The 21051-nt window shown below is 38.8% G+C and overlaps 1 protein-coding gene across 2 annotated transcripts in view; it reads right to left on the bottom strand.

The window, feature by feature from the left end:
• Positions 1–1103: 1103 nt before the first annotated feature.
• The window catches only part of ddx10 (DEAD (Asp-Glu-Ala-Asp) box polypeptide 10), a 198265-nt gene continuing 178317 nt past the window's right edge, over positions 1104–21051 (bottom strand). For both annotated transcript variants that reach the window (XM_072577457.1, XM_072577456.1), the window contains one exon: positions 1104–3165. In XM_072577457.1, the coding sequence (XP_072433558.1) occupies positions 2967–3165 (199 nt within the window). In that variant the 3' untranslated portion in view covers positions 1104–2966. The remainder of the gene's footprint in view (positions 3166–21051) is intronic.

Raw genomic sequence — 21051 nt, forward strand, 5'->3', positions numbered from 1 at the left:
AAAACATACTGAAATTCACCATCCCCCTTGTATATAATTTTAACTCTAGACTTCTCATCCTTTTCAATAGCTGACTTGAACCTTATAATACTATGACCACTGGTTCCTAAGTGTTCCCTGCTATGGCTTGATCCACTTGCTCCCCAGAACCAGATCCAGCAAGGCCCACATCCCCCTTAGAGAGGAGATAACCATACGGTGCTTCTATCAGGCAGCCTGGAGGATGTTTCAAAATACAAAGTCTGTCCAGATTGCACAAACCACTCGATAATGTGCAGTGGATGTGAACAGCAGATTCCAAACAAAACAAGTAACTCTTTCAAAGTCAGCTGAATATCTGGCTAGTTACAGGATTGATTTATAAGAACATGGATAGATACCACTGTGTATGTGCTGCTGATATCAAGGAAATGTTATATGGCTAACAACTAGATAGACTATTAGTGGAGGTGAATAGATAAGATAAAATGGTGTGGCTTTGTATTGGGAAGAGACAGCTGGAGCCTTTGATGTACAGCACCTGCACAGTGTAGAAGGACATGGGCACTTTGCTCATTCGATATAATCACATCGTGAAGCAATCTCTCCAACTGAGCCTGCTTCAACTTAAACATTTCTGGTTTATTATTGTTAGGATGAAGAATTCCTGCAATATGGCAGTCCTTCAGGTATTAGTGAAGAGGAGAAGTCAATGTCTAGGGAGTAAAGGGAGTAGATGGATCTCTCAAGAACAAAGTAGACAATGCCTGTGACAAGGACAACAGCATACAGACAATTTTGGAGTAAGGGCATATCAAGAGTAATTAATAATTTCATAATCATGAGAATTTAAAAAATGATTTTACATTCACAATCATGTTCCCACTTTTCCTTTGAAGATTTTAGGGAGACTATCGTTATTCATACAAGGAGTTGAACAAATAGAATGCCAATATAACACCTCTTCAAATAAGGAGAAAGGGATGGAACAAGGAAGTATTAACCTTGTTACAGTCAAACATTACAGAATGTAATTATAATACAGGACAATTTTAATAATCATTCAAAAATACAAGTAATTAAAAACTTCAATGGATTTGTTAAAATTCAAGCTCCCCATCTGATAAATTTAATATTTAATGATCTTTATTGAAGTAACAATGAAGGAAAGAAAATATATTCAAAGTTTGTGGATTTCAAACTTCATGGTCCTCAAACCCAAATTCAGCTTCTTTCTCACATTTGCCGAATCACAAATCTATCTTTCTCCTGTTCATTTTCAGACTTAGCTCCCCCTCTCCAACCACCCTGGACTCAGTCCCCGAGTTGACGTCTGTCCTTTAAAGATGATAACTTATCCAGTCTGGTTGGTGAATTGGTGACAAATGGCTATTAGCTCACAACCCCCTAGTGCATAGAATCCCAAACTGCCATACCCCTTGTTATCAAGCTCTATTGGATCCTCATTCCCTGAGAACTGAGAAAGATTTTCACATTGGTTTTCAAATCTCACTGCCTTGCCCAATTTACCCAAGCTGTGTACATCCTGAAGTAGCAGAACTAGGTAATTCAGTCCCTTCAGCTTGCTCCAGCATTTGTTGCTGATCTGATTGTCACCTCAAATCTGCATTCCCACCTACCCAGTTAGTATTTCACCTCCTTGGCTGACAAGAATCTCCCTACCTCTGTTGTTAAAACATTCAAGCATTCTGCTTCCGCCAGCTTTTCAGGATGAGAGTTCCAAAGACACTCAGAAAAGAATTTAGCTAAGCTCGGTTTTAAATGGGTGGCCATTGATTTTTAATGGCTTGTAGCTGTAAATTCTCCCATAACAGGAAAGATCCTTTCCTCATCCACCGGTCACAACTTCCTCAGGATCCTACCTATTTCAATTACTCTTCCAAATTCCAGCAGATACAAGCCTCAAGCTGTACAACTTTTCCTCATTAATTAACCCACTCATTCCCACCATTAGTTTGAAAAACTTTACCGAACTGCTTCCAACGCAGTTAAATCCTTCATGAAATAAGGTAACCAATATTGTACACAATATTCAGATGTGGTCTCATCAGTGCCCTGTACTGTATACAAAACTGCTGCTACACTAAAACTCTGACCATTATCATCTTGTCTTCAAATTCCTTTCTGCTCAACATCCAGTGGGATTTTTCCACTGTACCTTCTGTATGCAGGGGAAAATGTTGTTACGATTGCAAATGCAAAAATATTAGCAGCAGACAGGAAGTAGCAGTTAATGTGTTGATCTGCTGCATATGCACCTTTATAAACCAATTAACTGACAGGATTATTATAAGGAAAGTGTGAAGTCATATCACAAAAATAATCACCTACATAAACAAGTGTTAATAACAATTTTCAAGAAAAGGGAACAGGAAGTGAAGAAACAGAGACAAAATCCAATATAACATCTAAATCCTAATCAAGGCTGTGTGTGAATGGAACAGACCAACTGCATTAGGAATATATGACACAATTGCACAAATAAAACCTTTTACTTCTTACATATTTTTATCTTAACAAAGAGTCTAGAAAACTAATTACTTTTATTTCAATAAGCAAATGAATTAGCAAATTGCTCTTGTCCAGGTATAAGCTAATGACTGTGTATGTATATTGCTTTATTGTAGAGAAAATGATGGCGTAAGATTGAAACATCCAATGTGTGCACAGAGGAATCTATTTGTATTGTTCATACCTAAACCATTATATTTTGCTTGAAATTAAACCGATTTAAGCAAATATGTCAGAAAATTCAAGTCTCATCGCCTACTGAAGGGTTACAGATTTTTTCCGTCCTGCTGTAAAACAGACAATGTCTTGGCAGTCATCTACAGATCTGCAGCAACTTGTTCAGAAAGCATTCATCACTGTCAGACAGCGACCACCTGCTCTGGTTTGATTGCAATAGGATGAACGTGGCCAGCACAGTAAAAGGACTGACCCAGAAAACTGCCTCGGGATTGCAATTAATTTCTGTTCAACAGCTGAAGCACCAGCTCCTCATCTTCAGCCAGAGAGAGACCAGTGTCCAGTGGGCTGTACTCATCAGAGTCACTTTCAGACTTCATTCTCCTCTTTCCCTTTTGAGTTGCCATCATCTCACATTTGTCATTGCTACTATGGCTATCATTTCTCTTCCTTTTGAATTTCCCTTCAGCTGGTCTGCTGCATTAAAAAAAAGATGAAAAATATCAATAACAGCCTTTAAAGCGTAGCAATACATTATCTATATTACAATGTGAATCAATTATTTAATTTGAAGGGTGAATTTCAGCATACTAAAAAGGAAGGTAATCCATGAGTGATACAAAGAAAATAATCAATATCAGGACTCAATCACTGCCTTTTCTGCGAAGCTTAATTAAGCTGCAATGACATTCCTACCTTTATTACAGGGTGACTGATTATTAAATATTTCTTTCAATTCATACAGTACCACATAAATTATCATACTAATGCATTTACAAAAACAGATTTATTATACTTTCAAAAACAAATGCACATGCAATCAGGACTCATTGGCAGTTAATAAAGTAACTTACCACAAAATAGATATTCTGGCTGAATTAAATCAGCCCATAACATCTACAGCACAGTGGGTTGGTTACCTTAGTTTACTAGGTGACGAGAATGATACCAAAATCATAAGGTTCAATCCCTGCACTAGCTGTGATTGTTCATGGAGATTCACCCTACTACACACTTGACATGTAGTGGTGTCTCTTGAATTATGTACAGTATAACCAATTGTTTCTAATGGAAAGAGATGGCTTCATTTCTTTGTGGATTGTGGTTAATCGTCTACCTACAGCATAGAAAGATGACACAACACAGTAGGTCTGTGCCAGAAGTAGTGGTTGACATGAATCTCCTTCCATTCATCTTCAGCTAACCTGATCAGCACAAACTTCTATTCCTTTCCCTTCACCTATTTATCTAGGTTGCCCTTAAATGCATTATGCTATAGCGTCAATCTTCAGATTTCAAAATTCTAAACTTGAAAGATCTTACATACCACAAATATAACAAAAGTAAGAAAAGTCAATAAAGAATTAGCACACGGCAAGATAAGGTTGAGGACAAAGACAACTTCAAAAAATCTGATTTCTGCTATACTCTCACTGTTCCAGTAATTCTGTAATAACATCGTCTCAGCTCCTCATCCTGCAGATTCAAACAGTCCATTGTTTTCCTGATCCCACTCTCCAAAACCTGCACCAATCTCAGCTCATCCAACACTCTTGCTGTCCCTATTCTGTTTCATGCTGAGTCCTGTTGACCTGAATTCACTCACCTACACTGGCACCCACTACGCAACTGCGTCGATCTTAAAACTCTCCCCATATCTGCAACTTACTCCAGACCTATGACACTTCAAAGTATCTGCTTTCCTCCAATTTTGTCCTATGTACAATGATTTACATCACCCCACCATTTGTAATGTCAGGCCTTAAGCTCTGAAAATGTTTTCCTGAAATGTCACTTAAACATACCTCTTTAACCAAGCTTTTGGTCCCTATCTCAATATCTCTGGTGGCTTAATGTCAAATTTAGATTAGATTAGATTAGATTACTTACAGTGTGGAAACAGGCCCTTCGGCCCAACAAGTCCACACTGCCCCGCCGAAGCGGAACCCACCCATACCCCTACATCTACATTTACCCCTTACCTAACACTACGGGCAATTTAGCATGGCCAATTCACCTGGCCTGCACATCTTTGGACTGTGGGAAGAAACCGGAGCACCCGGAGGAAACCCACGCAGACACGGGGAGAACGTGCAAACTCCACACAGTCAGTCGCCTGAGGTGGGAATTGAACCCGGGTCTCAGGCGCTGTGAGGCAGTAGTGCTAACCACTGTGCCACCGTGCCACCCATAATTTAGTTTGGCAATATCTTTTTGATGCAACCGGGGAGGTTTTACCACAGTAAAGGCACAAGCTGCTGTTGAAATATTAAAAACAATGCCCTGAAACTTTTGGATTTGAGGGGCAACTGGAGAATGGGTTGGCTGTTGAGGCTGGAAATTCCATTTGTTCATTTCTGTGACCAAGAACACCAGGATGGACAACTCTTTGCTTCATTCCAGACGCAGAAGCTGATGACTCCAGATACCTATGCCAGTTGTTGTGTTGCAAGTATAAAACACAGTTTCAGTACATTGAGACGTACAAAAATGGAAAGGCAGAAGTGATCAGTTGCTGTTGGACAAGTGGCTAAAAGAGAATTCAAGATCTTAGATGAATTTTTCACTACAGCCGACTCAAATATACAACATTGGAATCCGTATTTAAAATTGCCATGTTTAATGTTGTTTTGCTTTAGTATTGAGAAGTTAATATAATTTTCCTGAGCGCTGTACAACTCAATTTAATGTAGTTTTATGGGCAACCGGATTGGCGCCTCACCTGTTCCTTGACTGGTGGCTTACCAACCTCCAAGGTGAGGCTTCCTTCAGCCTTCAGGTCATGATTTCTTCCCTACTCATGACCTCCCAGTGGTGGATTCTCCCCCACTGTCCAACCCTCAGGATTTACTACGGTCAAAATGATCAAATTCATAGAAACTACTGGAGTCTGGAAGGAAAAGGCGAAAGTGAGGACTGCAGATGCTGGAGATCAGAATCAAGGTTAGAGTGGTGGTGGAGAAGCACAGCAGGTCAGGCAGCATCCAAGGAGCAGGAAAATCAACATTTCAGGCAGAAGCCCTTCATCAGGAATGTGGAGCCCTTCATCACCCCATCCTGATGACGGACTCCTGCCAGAAACGTCAATTTTAGCTCTGGAAGGAACAGGCTGGGTCTTAACACAGGGACAAGAAGGTGGCTTTAAATACAAGAACTCCTCTCCTTCCCAGAAAAACAGTGCTCAAGCTGCACTAGAATTGACAACGAGGAAATTATAACTCAAAGGAGTCTTCAAAATGATTCATATCAAATAATGAACAAATTAGGTTTAAAAATCAATTATTAAATAAGCAGATCCATGAGTAAACATCGACTGACTTTACAATTATTTATTTGGCTTCTTAACATTTGCAATGTTAAACTATTTCTGGACTCATTTAAGCAATGCAATAGAAATGAGTTATTTCTCTGTCACAGGGTTTTCCTGTCTACTGCCTTAGTTTGATCTTTTAATTCTAATACTGATACTGATACAGAACACTTTCGGATTAGTTGAGTATACCTTATATATTTTCTGTACTTTAAAGTTTGATGAAATATTTAAGGATTCAGATTTTGAAACAGAGGAAGATAGATGTGAGTTAGCTTTGTGAAGGTAACTTTTTAAGAAAAGTAAACAAAAAAGTCATTTGGAAGTGACCGAAAGGCATCAATTCCAAGAAAGCATATGAATTCAGTAAAGAGACTGAGAAAACCTTTGTAGTCTTAATTGATGGAATGTTTATGCAGGTGAGTTCAGAACAAATCCGAATGTCAGAACGCTGTGAGGTTAGTGTTGACTTCAGAACAGAAAGTTCAAGGTCTCAGTTCAGAAGAATCAGGAGTTCAGTTCAGAAGTTAGAACAGTTTTAGAGTCGAGTTTTAGTTCAGAGGATTTCACTATGCCAGCCATTGCTGCAGCTCAAGCAGTTTCCAAGCTACCACAGTATAGATAGAAATCTTCAAATTATTAGAAGGGGAAAAGTTTAGGCCATCAGATTTGTGAAACATTCATGCCAGCAAATATAGCAAGTGTTGGAAAGGGACCATAAAACTATCTTTACCATCCAAGGAGAAGAAAATGGGGAGAGTTGGTTAAGTAAAAACTTAGAGTTGAGACAGGAGTGAAATTTCTCTGGAACTGAGATTCTATAAAAGGATAATGTTGAGGAACAACTGAGAACTTATTTTGCTGTTTGCGTTAAACTGTAACTGTCACTTTTTAAATAGAGTTTATTTCTGTGTAATATGTAAAAAAAAACTTTTTAAACAATACCAATATGAAAATAATTTATTCAGTAACACCATTTGACCTATTTTCCAAGATGCAAGAAATTATTCATTTTCTACAATCACAAGTTAATTAGTTAAAAATCTTCACACTTCATTCGAGTGCTCACTCGCTACTTTTCTTTAAGCAGGTTAAAAGAATTTGATAAAATTACACAAATCAAAAATAAAATATTCTCACTCCATGTGTATGTACATTGGCAAATGAGGTGGACTATATTAATGCCCCCATTTCTACAGGTCCAATTTGAAGGGCCAAATTCTTCAGTGAGAAAATTCAGGTAACATATCTCACATCAACATATTGGTTACGCCTCCTCAGGGGATACCCAACAGATCTTTGAACCTCCAACCACTTTTTCACCCATGCCAAGTTATCAAATGACACTTTACCAAAGTCACAAAAGGCATCTCTTGTGACTGTGGCAAATTAAACTATTGCTCTTCTGCCATCTCAACTTGTCTGCAGCCTTTGGCATGTACTATCACCAGGTAATACCTCTCCACTGACTCCCGACTACTAAGTGACAATGTATTCACCTGATTCATTCTTATGCATCCAATCGCAACCAGCTAAGTACCTGCTACTGGCTTTGTTTCCCATTCCCACATTGTTACCTCGGATGTCCAACACAAAGGCCTGACCTCGGCCTCATTTTTATCAACTCCTTGCTGCCTCTCAGTGATATCATCCAGGAAACCTTTTACCTTGTTGACATGCAACTTAATCAATAATCCATAAAGACCCCATTACAGCATACAAAAGAAAAGGTAAGCTTTGTGGAAAAAGGTGCTCACTTAAAAGAAGAAATGCTCTTTTTGACTATATGATAATTGAAGGCCACTGCCGGTTGTTCAATACCCTTCCTTTCTGGTTGGTACAGGGGCTATGACTGATCTTTTAAGTTGTCCTGATCCAGCTTCATTAAGTTCACTCTTGAATCTAATTTCTTCCTTTAGAACTGCAACACCTTGTTTACCTTTGTTCTACCCCTTGGCATGTAACTTTAGTTTTACAGTTTCTAATTCAGCTATGGAAGTAAAGAAATTAGCCTGAATCAAGAATACTACAGTATTGCTTAGTAACATTATCAAGGTAATTTAACTGCAAATAAAATCACAAAGCACTCATGGACAAAATTACAGAATCCACCGATGTATCACAGAAGTAATGAAACAATATCTTCACAAATAGAGAGACTACAAAGAAAGGTTGCTGACAGCTAGCAAAGGTCTATTGCATAGTTTCTGCTTGCATTCAAGTTTATATGATTGAAAGAACAATTCAGTACCCTCCGCAGATAATAGCTTATGAGCAAGTTGGAAACTGAAATTTGTGTCAAAGAATTGAAAACAGATGTGGGTGGAAAGAGTAGAATGGAGTGAGTTGAGATAAAGGGAACATTTTTCAAAAATGGCAGAATGTGACAAGCGGTGTTCCATATATATTAAATAAAATAGTGACTAGTGTATCCACGTATGCAGAAGGCACTAAATTGAATGAAAATCCTACAATTGGAAGCAGGCAGATTAAGGATTTGGATAAAGCAATGTTAGATGGTATTCAAAATTAGGTGGTGTGAAATTATTCACTTTAGATCTGAGAATGACTAATTTCTAAATAGAAGATTTCTGAGATATGAAAAAGCTGTAGAAAGAAGTATCCATGCATGCTGATTGTTAAAGTTAATGCTTGGAGAGAAACAACTCTAAAAGACTAATAAGGCATTCCACTTTATCTCAAAAGGAATGGAACATAAAAGTGATGATTATGTGCAAAACTTGATCAAACCCCACTTGAAGCACTGCGTTCAGTTTCAGGGATACAACATGAGGAAAGCTACATACTAAAGAGGGCTTAAAGCAGTGGTTTACAAACTTTTTTGGTTGAGGAACACTGTAATATATTGCAAAATCCTGGACAAATCCAATCCCCACCTTCCAACTATTTATTTATAAGTCATAAAATAAAAACGATAATGAATCTCAACACTACTGTTTGACTGAAAATGCATGCATCTGTAATCATTGTTTTTTGTTGTATGTAAGAATAATATATCATGAAAAAAATTGATAAAGTTTTCAGATAAATTTAAAATTACATGGAATCTCTAGAGATGTCTGTGGAACCCTGGTTGAAAATGATTGCTTTAATGGGTTGAATTTAGAGAACAGGTTACATAAAATTAGTTTACATTCATGATAGTTTAGGTTAAGCATTGATACAGAATCATAGAATCTCTACAATGTGGAAGCAGGCCATTCAGCCCATTGAGTCCACAGTGAACTTCCAAACAGCATCCCAACCTGACCCAACCATCGCTGTAACTCTATTTCTGATGACTAATCCCCATGGCCTGCACATCCCTGGACACTATGAGCAATTTAGCACTGCCAATCCACCTAACCTGCACATCTTCAGACTGTGGGAGGAAACCAGAGCACCTGGAGAAACCCACACAGACACGGGGATAACGTGCAAACTCCACACAGAGAGTTGGCCTAGGCTGAAATCGAACCCAGGCACTATGAAACAGCAGTGCTAACCACTAGGCAGAAGTGGGTACTGCAGATGCTGGAGATTAGAGTGGTGCTGGAAAATCTCAGGAGGTCAGGCAGCATCCGAGGAGCAGGAAAATCGACATTTCAGGCAAAAGCCCTTCATTGGGAAACCCCACTTGAAGCAGTGCTAACCACTGAGCTACCTTGCCGCCCTAGTCAAGGTCTTTAAAATAATAGCTATTCAATAGGATAATTGTGGTAGTGTGGTGGGATCCATTAGTCTTGTGAGACCATGTATCTGCGTCTGGGAAGCTTTGCTTCAATGTTTTTTGGTACAGCAGCGTCTGTCATGGCTATAGAGCCCCAGGTGGCAGTGGCAGTGGCAGTCTCGGCTGCAGCAACTGCACTTGAAGGTGCTCTCCTCCGGTGTTGTCTTGGTGCTGTTTTCTTGGTGGGTGCACTTTTCTTCAGCAGCAATCCTCTTGTTTCTCTTCTCCTCTTTTTAGACCTCTGCATAATTCCAGCGTTGTTGGAGCAGGGGGAAGAGGATGGGTATCTGGGCGCGGGCCAGGACCTCATTGTTGGTGACTCAGTAGGTCCACTTGAGGTCCAGGATGTGCCTGCCCCCAAATGCCTCTTTAAAAGCTTGTGAGTGGTACATCTATTAAAAGTCACGACTGAAACTGTTAAAGTTTGTGAATAAGAGCATGAAGGAATATGGATCAAAGGTGAATAAATTAAACTGAGGTATAGAACAATCACAAAAGGAACAAGAGTAGGCCAATCAACCTGTCATGCCTGCTCAGCTATTCAGTTCAATCATGGATATCATCTATGTTCAATGCCACTTTCACACATCACCTCCATTCTCCGTAATGTAATTAGTCTCTATAAATCTATTGATTTTCATCTTGAACATGGGTGAGCTCTCAGTCCATTGGGTAGAGAATTCCAAAGAATCAGAAATAAAACTCTGAAAAAGTTCCTTTATGGCTCAGTTTTAAACAGCTCATCCACTTATCTTAAGATATGTCCCCTGGTTATAGACCCACCCAGCCAAGGAAAACATCTACATCCACCTTGTTATACCTTTGAAGCATTCTGTACTTTTTTTAAAAAGTCACCCCATATTCTTCAAAAGATACAGAATGCAGATCCCACTTCATCAATTTCTCCTCTTCAGACAATCCCACCATCCAGGGATTAGTCCAATGAATGGTGTGTCCTCCCCCAGATTATTCTCGTTGGCAATCACTCACTAATGAGTATGGTTGTCCATTTAGGAAATTCCATGTCACTAGTCATGGATTTTGTGGGCTGATGAGCCCGATCCTAGATGCTTCCCCACGTAAGGAGACCAAAATTATATACACTACTCCAACTGAGGTCTGACCAAGGATCTATACAATTGTAGCAAGACATCTATACTCCTGTATACAAATCCCCTTACTATGAAAGTTAACATACATTTGCTTTCCTTATTATTTGTTACAGTTGCATGCCAGCCTTAGGGACTTGTGAATACCCAGGTCACTTTGGACACCAATATTGCCCAATTTCTCAGCATTTAAGAAAGATTTTGCTTTATTTTGTTTTTCTCCACTAAAGTAAATAATTTTACACATTCCCATTATATTCTACCTGCATTCACTTAGCCTGTCCAAGCTTCCTTGAAGCCGCCTTACATCCTCCTCACAATGTACACTCTCTAGTTCGATGCTGTCAGTAAATTTAGAAATATTACAAACAGGCCACATGACCAAATCATTTATAAAGATTGTGAACAGCTCCAGACTTAGCACTAATCTTTGTGGTAGCCATTAGTAAGAGTCTGCCAGAGATTGATCTGTTTTTATTTTCTCTGCTTTCTGTCTGTTAATCAATTCTCAATCTCGACTAGTACACTATCCACTAACGCATGTATTCTAATTTTATTTTCTAACATCCCATATGGGACCTTATCAAAGGCCTTTTGAAAATCCGTACAAACGACATTAATTTATTTTCCTTTACCTATGCTACAAAATAAAAAAATCCACAAAAAACTCCAATAAATTTGTCAAGAGGTCCCTTTTATAATCTTAAAATAAAAATACTGCAGACACTGTGAATTTGAATTAAAAATTGAAAATGCTAGAGAAACTCAGGACGGCCAGTATCTATTGTGAGAGAAACACAGCTAATATTTCGTGTTTGTTATGACATCTTCTGTTCAGAACTGTTTTCTTCCAGCCCTTTGACATTGTTCTCCATTCTGATCCCACTTGCTGCTTGTCTTTCCTTCGTCTAACTGAGAGTCTCCTGTTCTTAACCTCTTATGGAAGGCAGAGAATTAAGGCAAGAGGGAGCAAAATAAATGAGACATGGCAATGGAGGGTACACTAAGGAGGCAAGGCACACAGTTGGCATAAGGTTCATAAATGCATCTATGTGACAAAGTTATATTCCTTCTCAAGACTGTTCATCTTGTATTTAATTCAGTATTATAATTATTTTTAATAATAATTTTCCACTGAATCTTAAATACTTCATGGTTGTGTTTAATCATTGTTTGCATAATGGCCTTGTGTAACTAAGTTAAAATCAATAAAACCAGCCATATTCATTTAAAAGACAGTCCACAATATGCAGCATTACAGTCACTGAATGAAATCAGTTGTCTCATTAAGCTACATCACCAGTATTTCAATGCGGCTACACTTTAAAGTGGGAGCTCCATAATCAAAAAAAGAACAGCTAATGAGAGCCCTTTCTACCGAGGGAATTCTGTATAATGCAAGGGTTTCTCACCATCACACAATGATTTAGTTCTTTGTCTCTTGCAACACTGATGCTAATTGTTATGTTCTCAAAGCTTTGATATCTCATTTTCAAATATAACCTACTGGATTTGACTAAGCTGTTAAAGACTAATAATTACAGTCTATTGAATAAGGCTTTTCATGTCATCTGCACTGAGCTGCTTTAACAAGTTAAAAGTCAGCATCATTAATCATTCTACACCAATTTATCAAATGACCGGTAGTTAATCTAGTGAGGATTTCGACACAGATAACATCTCAAGATAACAGGTTCATTATGGTTTTTGCTGAGTTAACCCACCTTTGCAGAGGGTAACAGCAAAGGCATTGCAAGTAGTCAGCAACCCCAGTTCAGAAGATTAGCAGTCTAAATAGCACTTGCCCATGTGTCCCATATTTTATAAATATAGGTGCATGAATGTTGGAAAGGACAGGATCAGGCTTTGCGGTCAGCCCTGCATGGAAAGGTTCACATAAATGTGTTACTGTGCAACCACACAAGGAGAGAAAAACTGCTAGGGATTAACTGAATTTAAATTCCACTAGCTGCTGCAGAAGTATTTAAATCCCTATCCCAGAACATTAGGCTTGGCCTCCAGATAACTGGCCTAGCAACAAGACCAGTACTGTACACCATTGCCTGGATGACTGAAGGATTACATGTACAACCAGCATGTTAGCGCACACATAATGCTTCAAGTTTTCAATAAAACTGACTTCCATTGTTTAAGCTGAAATTTAAAACAAAAGGAACACAAAAACAGTACCAGTCAATTAATCTGCACATTTTATCAAAATATGATCAACTTATTGTAAATTTTCCAACCTCAGAAAATAATTTATGTTTAGTCAACAGCTTCGGTTTTGGAGTACTACTTAGTAAACATTGAATTTTTAATGCATTTGCTATTCGTGTTAGCTGTTTTTGTATTTACAATGGATAGTTTGAACTAGAACAATCCATTTTGCAACATGAGCTAAGCATGCAGACAGGAAGTTGTGGCACAAGACCACTAGGGCCATTTAGAACTGCAGGCTAGTCTGCATTTAAATGCCTAACAACACAAATACAATTTTAAGGGAACAGCATTGAATCATTGCTCATATCTAATGCATATTATGAAGGACTAAAGGTCAGTGAACTTAATCTTAATTGACTAATATAATAATGTTTCTGATATTATTATAGCTAGAAAACTTTAGCTATGCATTATATAGTTATTATTTCACTGACAGATATTAGTTATTGATGACATGTGTTTAAAGCAAATGTGCGGCTTTTCATGAGAGGGCTTTGGCAATAGCTAGATAAACCTACTGCAAACCTTGCATTTAAACTGGAATGAGTTTTGGTCTATTTGATGCTCTGGAAATTTTGGCCTATCCACAAAGATGTGCAGCACGGAAACAGACTCTTTGGCTCAACTCATCCATGCCAACCAGATATCACAACCCAATCTTGTCCCACTTGCCAGCACCCGACCCATATTCTTCCAAACCCTTCCTAATCATATACCCATCCAAATGCCTCTTAAATGTTGCAATTGTACCACTTCCACCACTTCCTCTGGCAGCTCATTCCATACACTTACCACCCTCAGTGCGAAAGATTCGACCCTTAGGTTTCTCTTATATTTTTCCCCTCTCACCTTAAACCTATGCCCTCTAGTTCTGGACTCCCCCAACACAGGAAAAACACTGTCAATTTATCCTATCCATGCCCCTCATGATTTTATAAACCTCTGTAAAAGCTCCAGGGAAAATAGCCCCAGCCTACTCAAACTCTCCCTATAGCTCAAATCCTCCAATGTGGCAACATCCTTCTGAACGCTTTCAAGTTTCACAACACCCTTTTGATAGGAAGGAGACCAGATTTGCACAAAATATTCAAAAAGTGGTCTAACCAATGTCCTCTACAGCCGCAACATGATCTCCCAACTCCTGTACTTAATACTCTTGACCAATAAAGGAACGCATACCAAACGCCTTCTTCACTATCCTATCTACCTGCAACTCCACTTTCAAGGAGCTAAGAAGCTGCACTCCAAGGTCTCTTTATTCAGCAATACTCCCTAGGACCTTACCATTAAGTACATACGTTTTGCTAAGATTTGCTTTTCCTAAATGCAGCACATTGCATTTATCGGAATTGAACTTCATCTGCCACTCCTCAGCGCATTGGCCCTTCTGATCAATTACAAGTAAATTACAAGTAAATCTCGGCTTCTGTGATCATCTTGGAGGAGTAAGATTGGTTATGAAGAAATAAATGTGGTAAATGGTCCAGCCAGGTTTGACAGTTGGCAAGTCAGCAACTCAGTACCCTCTGTTCAAGGGCAAAGGTTTGAAAACTAAACACCCCATAATGCCTCTCCACAACCAGGCAATAGATGTTCCAAAATTTCATTCTCCCAAGATTTGCAGGGTTATTTCCCCCTTTCTCTCCAATACCTCAGATAACATTTTCAGTCAAAATGTTGCAGCACTTAAGTTCTTTCTTAAAAGCTTTCTGCTTTCTTCCCACTTTCCGAAGCTTCCTCAACTTTCCTATGATCCTAGTCACCCCTAGTTAACTTATTTGCAAAATAATAAGTCACAGAAAGAGGCTCATGCCAAAACACTACTTGCCCAAGAAAGAACAGACTAGTTTAAAATACCTCACCATAGTGTATACAAAGCTCCCTTCTTATAAATTATGGACTTAATAATGTCAACTTGGCCGTAATTCAGGATTTTATCTAATGACAAAACCAATGTTACCCCTTCCCAATGGACTCTGGTCATCTTTTTGTTCAAGGGCAAACTTGGAATATTTCTTGTAAGTCAATCACGAAAGAAGAATTTATTTTGTTGAAGCAGACAAATTTCCACTGCACAAATGCATGGCTGATGATTTTAAGTCAGTAAAAATAAAACCATGTTAAAAACTTTGAATTGAAATGAATTTTTGAACCCAGGGCACAATGCAGCTAATGCCACGAAAAGAATAAAATATCTGATGGCAGAAATGGAATTCAGGGATTTAAAAGAGTGGTTTAAAAGGGAAAGCAGTGAACTATTTCAGCTGGTATTTGATTGAGTACAATCTTGTCAATGGTAAAGAAAGATATAGATTTATAATCCTAATCAATTGCTCAAAGGACATTAAAATCTATCCCCCTTTTACAAAAAGAGGCCACTCCATCTAGACGTAATGCTTTTAAAAGTGAGTAGTGCTGAAAAAAAGACAGCTTGTTGAAAGCTCACCTTGTACTCAACAGAACATTTCACAAGAAATTCAAACAAAGCCTAGCTGTTAACTATCAATCAACATTAACAAATACATTCACCATGGCAACAATGAGAGTCCACCAGCCAACCAAGCAGTTCTCCTCTCATGCAGTATAAATATTGGTTGAACCCATTTTTTCTTAAAATTATCTTGATCAGCAAGGTGAAAAGCTTTGAAAATAGTTTTGCAGCAATACTCAAATTCTGCACGAGCAAAATAGCTCAAAGTGGCAGTTATACAAATTTTAATGAAGTGTTAACTCATTTAAAAATAGTACAATTATCCAACACCTTTTCCAACAGCTGCTATGGAAATTTTTCAGCCCTTTAAAAATCCTCAGTACCACAACAATGTTAGCCAGGACAGTGGCAATTAATAAAACAATCCATGTATTTTAAAACTAAAACTAAAACCAAGAGGGGCTCCTTGTCCCAATGTCTGACCCAAGAAGTCTGTGTTTAAGTCCCACCTATTCCAGAGATGTGTAATAACATGAACAGATTGATTATAAAATATCTAAAATTAAATCTGAAAAATAACTTATCAATTGTTGGTTAAGATTGTTCTGAGCAGAAATTAAACTTGGATAGACAACAAGAGGGTGAAATTCACTCAACGTGGAACAAAAGTGTGATGCACGATGAGCTAATTTCCCTTCCATGAGAAACAGTAGGATGCTTGGTACAACAATAAACCTTGCTGCACAAAGGTGATATGCAACAAAAATTTTGAGTAATTTAAAATGTTGATTTCATGTACATTTTGAGTGCAAATATGTGTTTCAAAAACCCAGCCTTTTAAAAATACATTCTTTATTTGCCTGTCACTTACACTAACCAATTTAAGTATAAACGACATGAATGGCTTCACAATGTACTGTTACTTTCAGCTTTGCTGCCATAGTTATGTGTTCAGAAAGGATGAGTGGGAGGTAATCCCATGACAGCAATTTGTGTGGTAAAGTGAAATGCATTTTAAAGATAACTGTGCAAAAACAGACGTGGAGCTACTGGGGACTGAGTCACAATAACCTACATGAAATCAAAAATCAGGCTAGATCAGTATCAATCTCATGCTCATCTGCATGCTCTGATTTTTTTAGGGCACATTTAACTTATACCATGTTTGTAGAATAGATCCCACTCTTTTCAAATATATTTGCAATCCTCTGATAATTTCCCACATCCACTGAGCGATGCAAGCCACATAACTGACAAGTAAAACTTTCAATCATAATGTAATTAAGGTTGTAAGAGTGGCAACCTAGAAAATACACATTTGAAAAAACCAATAACTTATATTGTTAAACTTGCTGTAAAAATGTAAAATATTCAAAGGTATTTCACAGAATATTACAAAATAAATATGACATCAAGCTGCAAAAGGAGATACCAGGACAAATAATCAAAGTTTGGACAAAGAAGTAGGAGTTAAGAAGCATCTTTAAGGATAGGAGGCATGGTTTAAAAAAAAAGATGGAGGAGTTTTGGGAGGGAATTCCTCAGTTTGGGGCCTAAACAGTTGAAAGCACAACTACGAATGGCACAGCAATTAAAATCTGAGATGTTCAAGAGGTCATAATAACAGGAACACGCACCTCAGAGCCAGTGGCAATTACGAAGTTAGGGAGCACGAGACAATGGAGGGATTTGAAATAAAAGATGACAATTTGAAAATGAAGATAATATTTAAATGGTAGCTAATATGGATTAGTGAGCACAGGTTGTAAATCAGGATATCGTCAGTAAAGGTTTTGAAGGTCTCAGTTTTACCGAATGTTGGCGGCTGGTGGGGTTGGGGTTCAGCTGGATTGGCATTATAATAGTTAAGTCTAGAGGTAGCAGAGTCACAGACAAGGGTTTCAGCCGTAGTTCAACTGAAGCAGGGTGAAGACAGAGAAACATTAAGGTGGTGGGAAAAGGCAGTCTTAGGTATGGCACTTACATGACCAGCAGTCAGTTGATAAAATATCTTAAATCATAGCATATGGTCTTTTTTTTATTTTTTGGACTGAAATCAAGGTTGCAGAAAAACTATTGTTTGTTCAATTGTGTGGCATTTTCTTGCTAAAGCCACATGTAAATTACGATCTACCTGTCACAACTGAGAAGAAATATTATATTGCAGGTACAAGTACACCATCACTTTCAAGATTATACAATACAGCTTGAAAATATCTACATCCCCTCTGGAATAGAATGTGAGGTACGACTGGGGTGCTGGAGAAGTGGTATTGGGTGAATTGCATCTATGATAGTCAATAGCAATGAAATGTGCTCCTTTTGTACTACAGTCATTCTGAGATAATATCCTTTAAGGAGGGAGCGAGAGAAAAACAGGGAATGGTAGACCTTAGCTTTACATCAGCCGCAGTGAAAATGCTAGACACGATTGTAAAGGATTGATAAATAGAAACATGGATCGGTTTGGGTATAGTCAATTAGTGGGGTACCATATGGATCTGTACTTGGGTGCCAGCTATTCACAATATACCAATGATTTGGAGTTGAGTACCAAATGTAGTATTTCCCAATTTTTGGATGATATAAAGTTAAGTGGGAATGTATGTTGTGAGGAAGATGCAAAGCAACTTCAGTAGGATTTGGACAGGCAAGAACATGGTAGATGGAATAAAACATGAAGTTATCAACTTTAGTAAGAGAAACTTCAGTAAGCAGTGGTTAGCACTGCTGCCTCACAGCGCCTGAGACCCGGGTTCAATTCCCGCCTCAGACGACTGACTGTGTGGAGTTTGCACGTTCTCCCCGTGTCTGCGTGGGTTTCCTCCGGGTGCTCCGGTTTCCTCCCACAGTCCAAAGATGTGCAGGCCAGGTGAATTGGCCATGCTAAATTGCCCACAGTGTTAGGTAAGGGGTAAATGTAGATGTAGGGGTATGGGTGGGTTACGCTTCGGCGGGGCGGTGTGGACTTGTTGGGCCGAAGGGCCTGTTTCCACACTGTAAGTAATCTAATCTAATCTAAGTAATCTAATCTAATCTAATCTAATCTAAAAACAGGTATGCAGATTTTTCTTAAATGGTAAAGGGTTGGAAGGAGTAGTTGTACAAAGTGACCTAGCCAACCTTACAAAAAGGTACTGAAAACTAATAAGCAGATGCAGCAAGTTATTGGGAAGGCCAAAGCAACATTAGCCTTCATAGGAAGATTTGAGTACAGCAGTGTAGAATTGTGTAGAATCTTGTTTAGATTGCATCTGGAGTACTTAGGGTGGTTTTGGTTTCCTTAGCTCAGGAAAAATGTCATTGTCATAAACACAAGTGTAATGAAGGTTCAGCAGACTTGTTCCCAGGGTGGTGGGATTGTCCTATGAAGACAACTGGGCTTCTGACCTCCAGAGCTTTGAAGAACAAGAGGTGATCGCATTGAAACCTGCAAAATACTTAAAGGTATAGACAAGGTAGAATCATAGAATCCGTCCAGTTTGGAAGTAGGCCATTCAGCCCATCAGGTTCAGATCAACCTTCCAAAGAACATCCATCCAGACCCAGACCCCTATAAACCTGCATTTCCCATGGCTAATCTACCTAACCTGTACATCTTTGGACCATGGCAGGAAACTGGAACACCCAGAGGAAACCCATGCAGACACTGTGTGAACGTGCAAACTCTACACAGTCACCCGAGGCTGAAATCAAACCTGGGTCCCTGGCGCTGGGAGGCAGCAGTGCTAACTACTGGGCCTTCATGCTGCCCCAATGATGCAGATGCAGGTAAGATGTTTTCCTGCTTGGGCAATCCTAAATCAGGGGCACAACTTAAAAATAAGTGGAATGCTGTTTACATCTGAAAAGAGGAGGATTTTTTTTTCTTCAGAGCAGATTTTAAGTCTGCTTAAGACAGAGGTTGATTGATTCCTGATCACTACTAGGATAAAGGATTATAGGGATAGTGTAGGTAAAAGGCATTGAGATGTTCAATCAGAAATGATTATATTTTATGGTGCAGCAGCCTCGACAGGCTGAATGGCCTACTCCTGTTCCTATGATCTTTTCTCTTTGAACTGGAAGCATACGGATTTAAAGAATTCTCCTGTACACAGTCTATGAGAGGCTACTTTTCTCTGCTCTTGTTCTGTCCTTGTTTGAACCAGGTCTCTAGTATAGCCATAACATTATATTTCCACATGGCAATCGATGCCTGTAACTCATGCATCTTATTTACCACATTTTGTGTTTTAGCATGCATGCACCATAATCCTGTTTTATTTTCTCCCTTACTCTGAATTCACTTAATTTTATTATTTCCTGCTCTAGTGCTAACTGTCCCTCTCAGTGTTCTGTGCACTTCATATTCCACTCCAATATTCCCACATCACTGCCAAATTAATGTAAACTCCCGCAACAGCCCCAGCAAATCACCCAGCAAGGTAGTCCTGACTTTGTTTACACGTGTTCTCGGTAGGTTCCATTTACCCCAGAGCCAGCACCAATGTCCCAGGAAACTAAAGGCCTTCCCTCCTGAATCATCCTTCCAACTATGCATTCTTCAGCTTTCTTGTCCTATTTCTCCACTCAATTGTGCATGGTAGCATAAGTATTCAATGATTAGTATTTTTAAAGTCCTCCTTGCTAATTTCCTATCGAGCTCCCTAAAATATGACAAGAAATATGTTTCTTTCTACCTATATTACTGATACCAACATGGATCACAATTGCTAGCTGTTCAACATCCCCCATCAGGATGTTCAGTATCTGTAATCAGGGCACAACACACCATCTTGAACTCATGTCTGCAGCTACAGAAAAGTCTCTTCACTCCCCAAACTACTGAATCATCCATTGTCATTACTCTTCCAGTGTTTTTCTTGCCCTGCTATAACCACAATGTCATGGAGCTGACTCTGGCTGCACTTTCAAAATGAACCATTACCTCTATTAGTATACTGATTTGAAAATTCATTTGAGAGAGGTGCACTCAGGGGACTCCTACACTACCTGCATACATCTTAACAACACAGTCATGGTGTCACCCATTTGCTCCCCCTGTACAGCTCAAGGTTGACTCAAATTTCTTAATGCTATCCATGAGGCTCTTGAGTTCACCAATACTAAATGCTGCTCAAGCTCCAAAACATGAACTTTAATCTGCTCCTGCCCATGACATTTCCTGTACAAATGATTATTCAGGACATCTTAGAATTCCCACATGAACAACACACTAGTGGGCACTCAGTTTGGTTTCTTATACTTGCCTGCTGGCCTTTGGCTTCATGATAAAAATATTTCAGTGATCTCCCATCTGATCATTTATCAAATTTTCATTTGGTGGGATTTTGCCTGAATGATAAATTGAGACCCCATATGAAACTGTCTACAGCATATTGGGCTTTATGCTGAGCATGCAGGTCACTGAGTGCTGCAGCTTTATTGGTTGGTCAGACCAAAATTAAAGCTTTACTATGGACATTATAAACACGAGTTACCAAAGGAACAAAAACATCAGAAAGTTAGCCTTCATTACAAAAAGCTTGTTAACTGATTCAAATGATTCATCAACAAT

The sequence above is a fragment of the Chiloscyllium punctatum genome, chromosome 9, assembly GCF_047496795.1.
Source record: "Chiloscyllium punctatum isolate Juve2018m chromosome 9, sChiPun1.3, whole genome shotgun sequence".
NCBI lineage: Eukaryota > Metazoa > Chordata > Chondrichthyes > Orectolobiformes > Hemiscylliidae > Chiloscyllium > Chiloscyllium punctatum.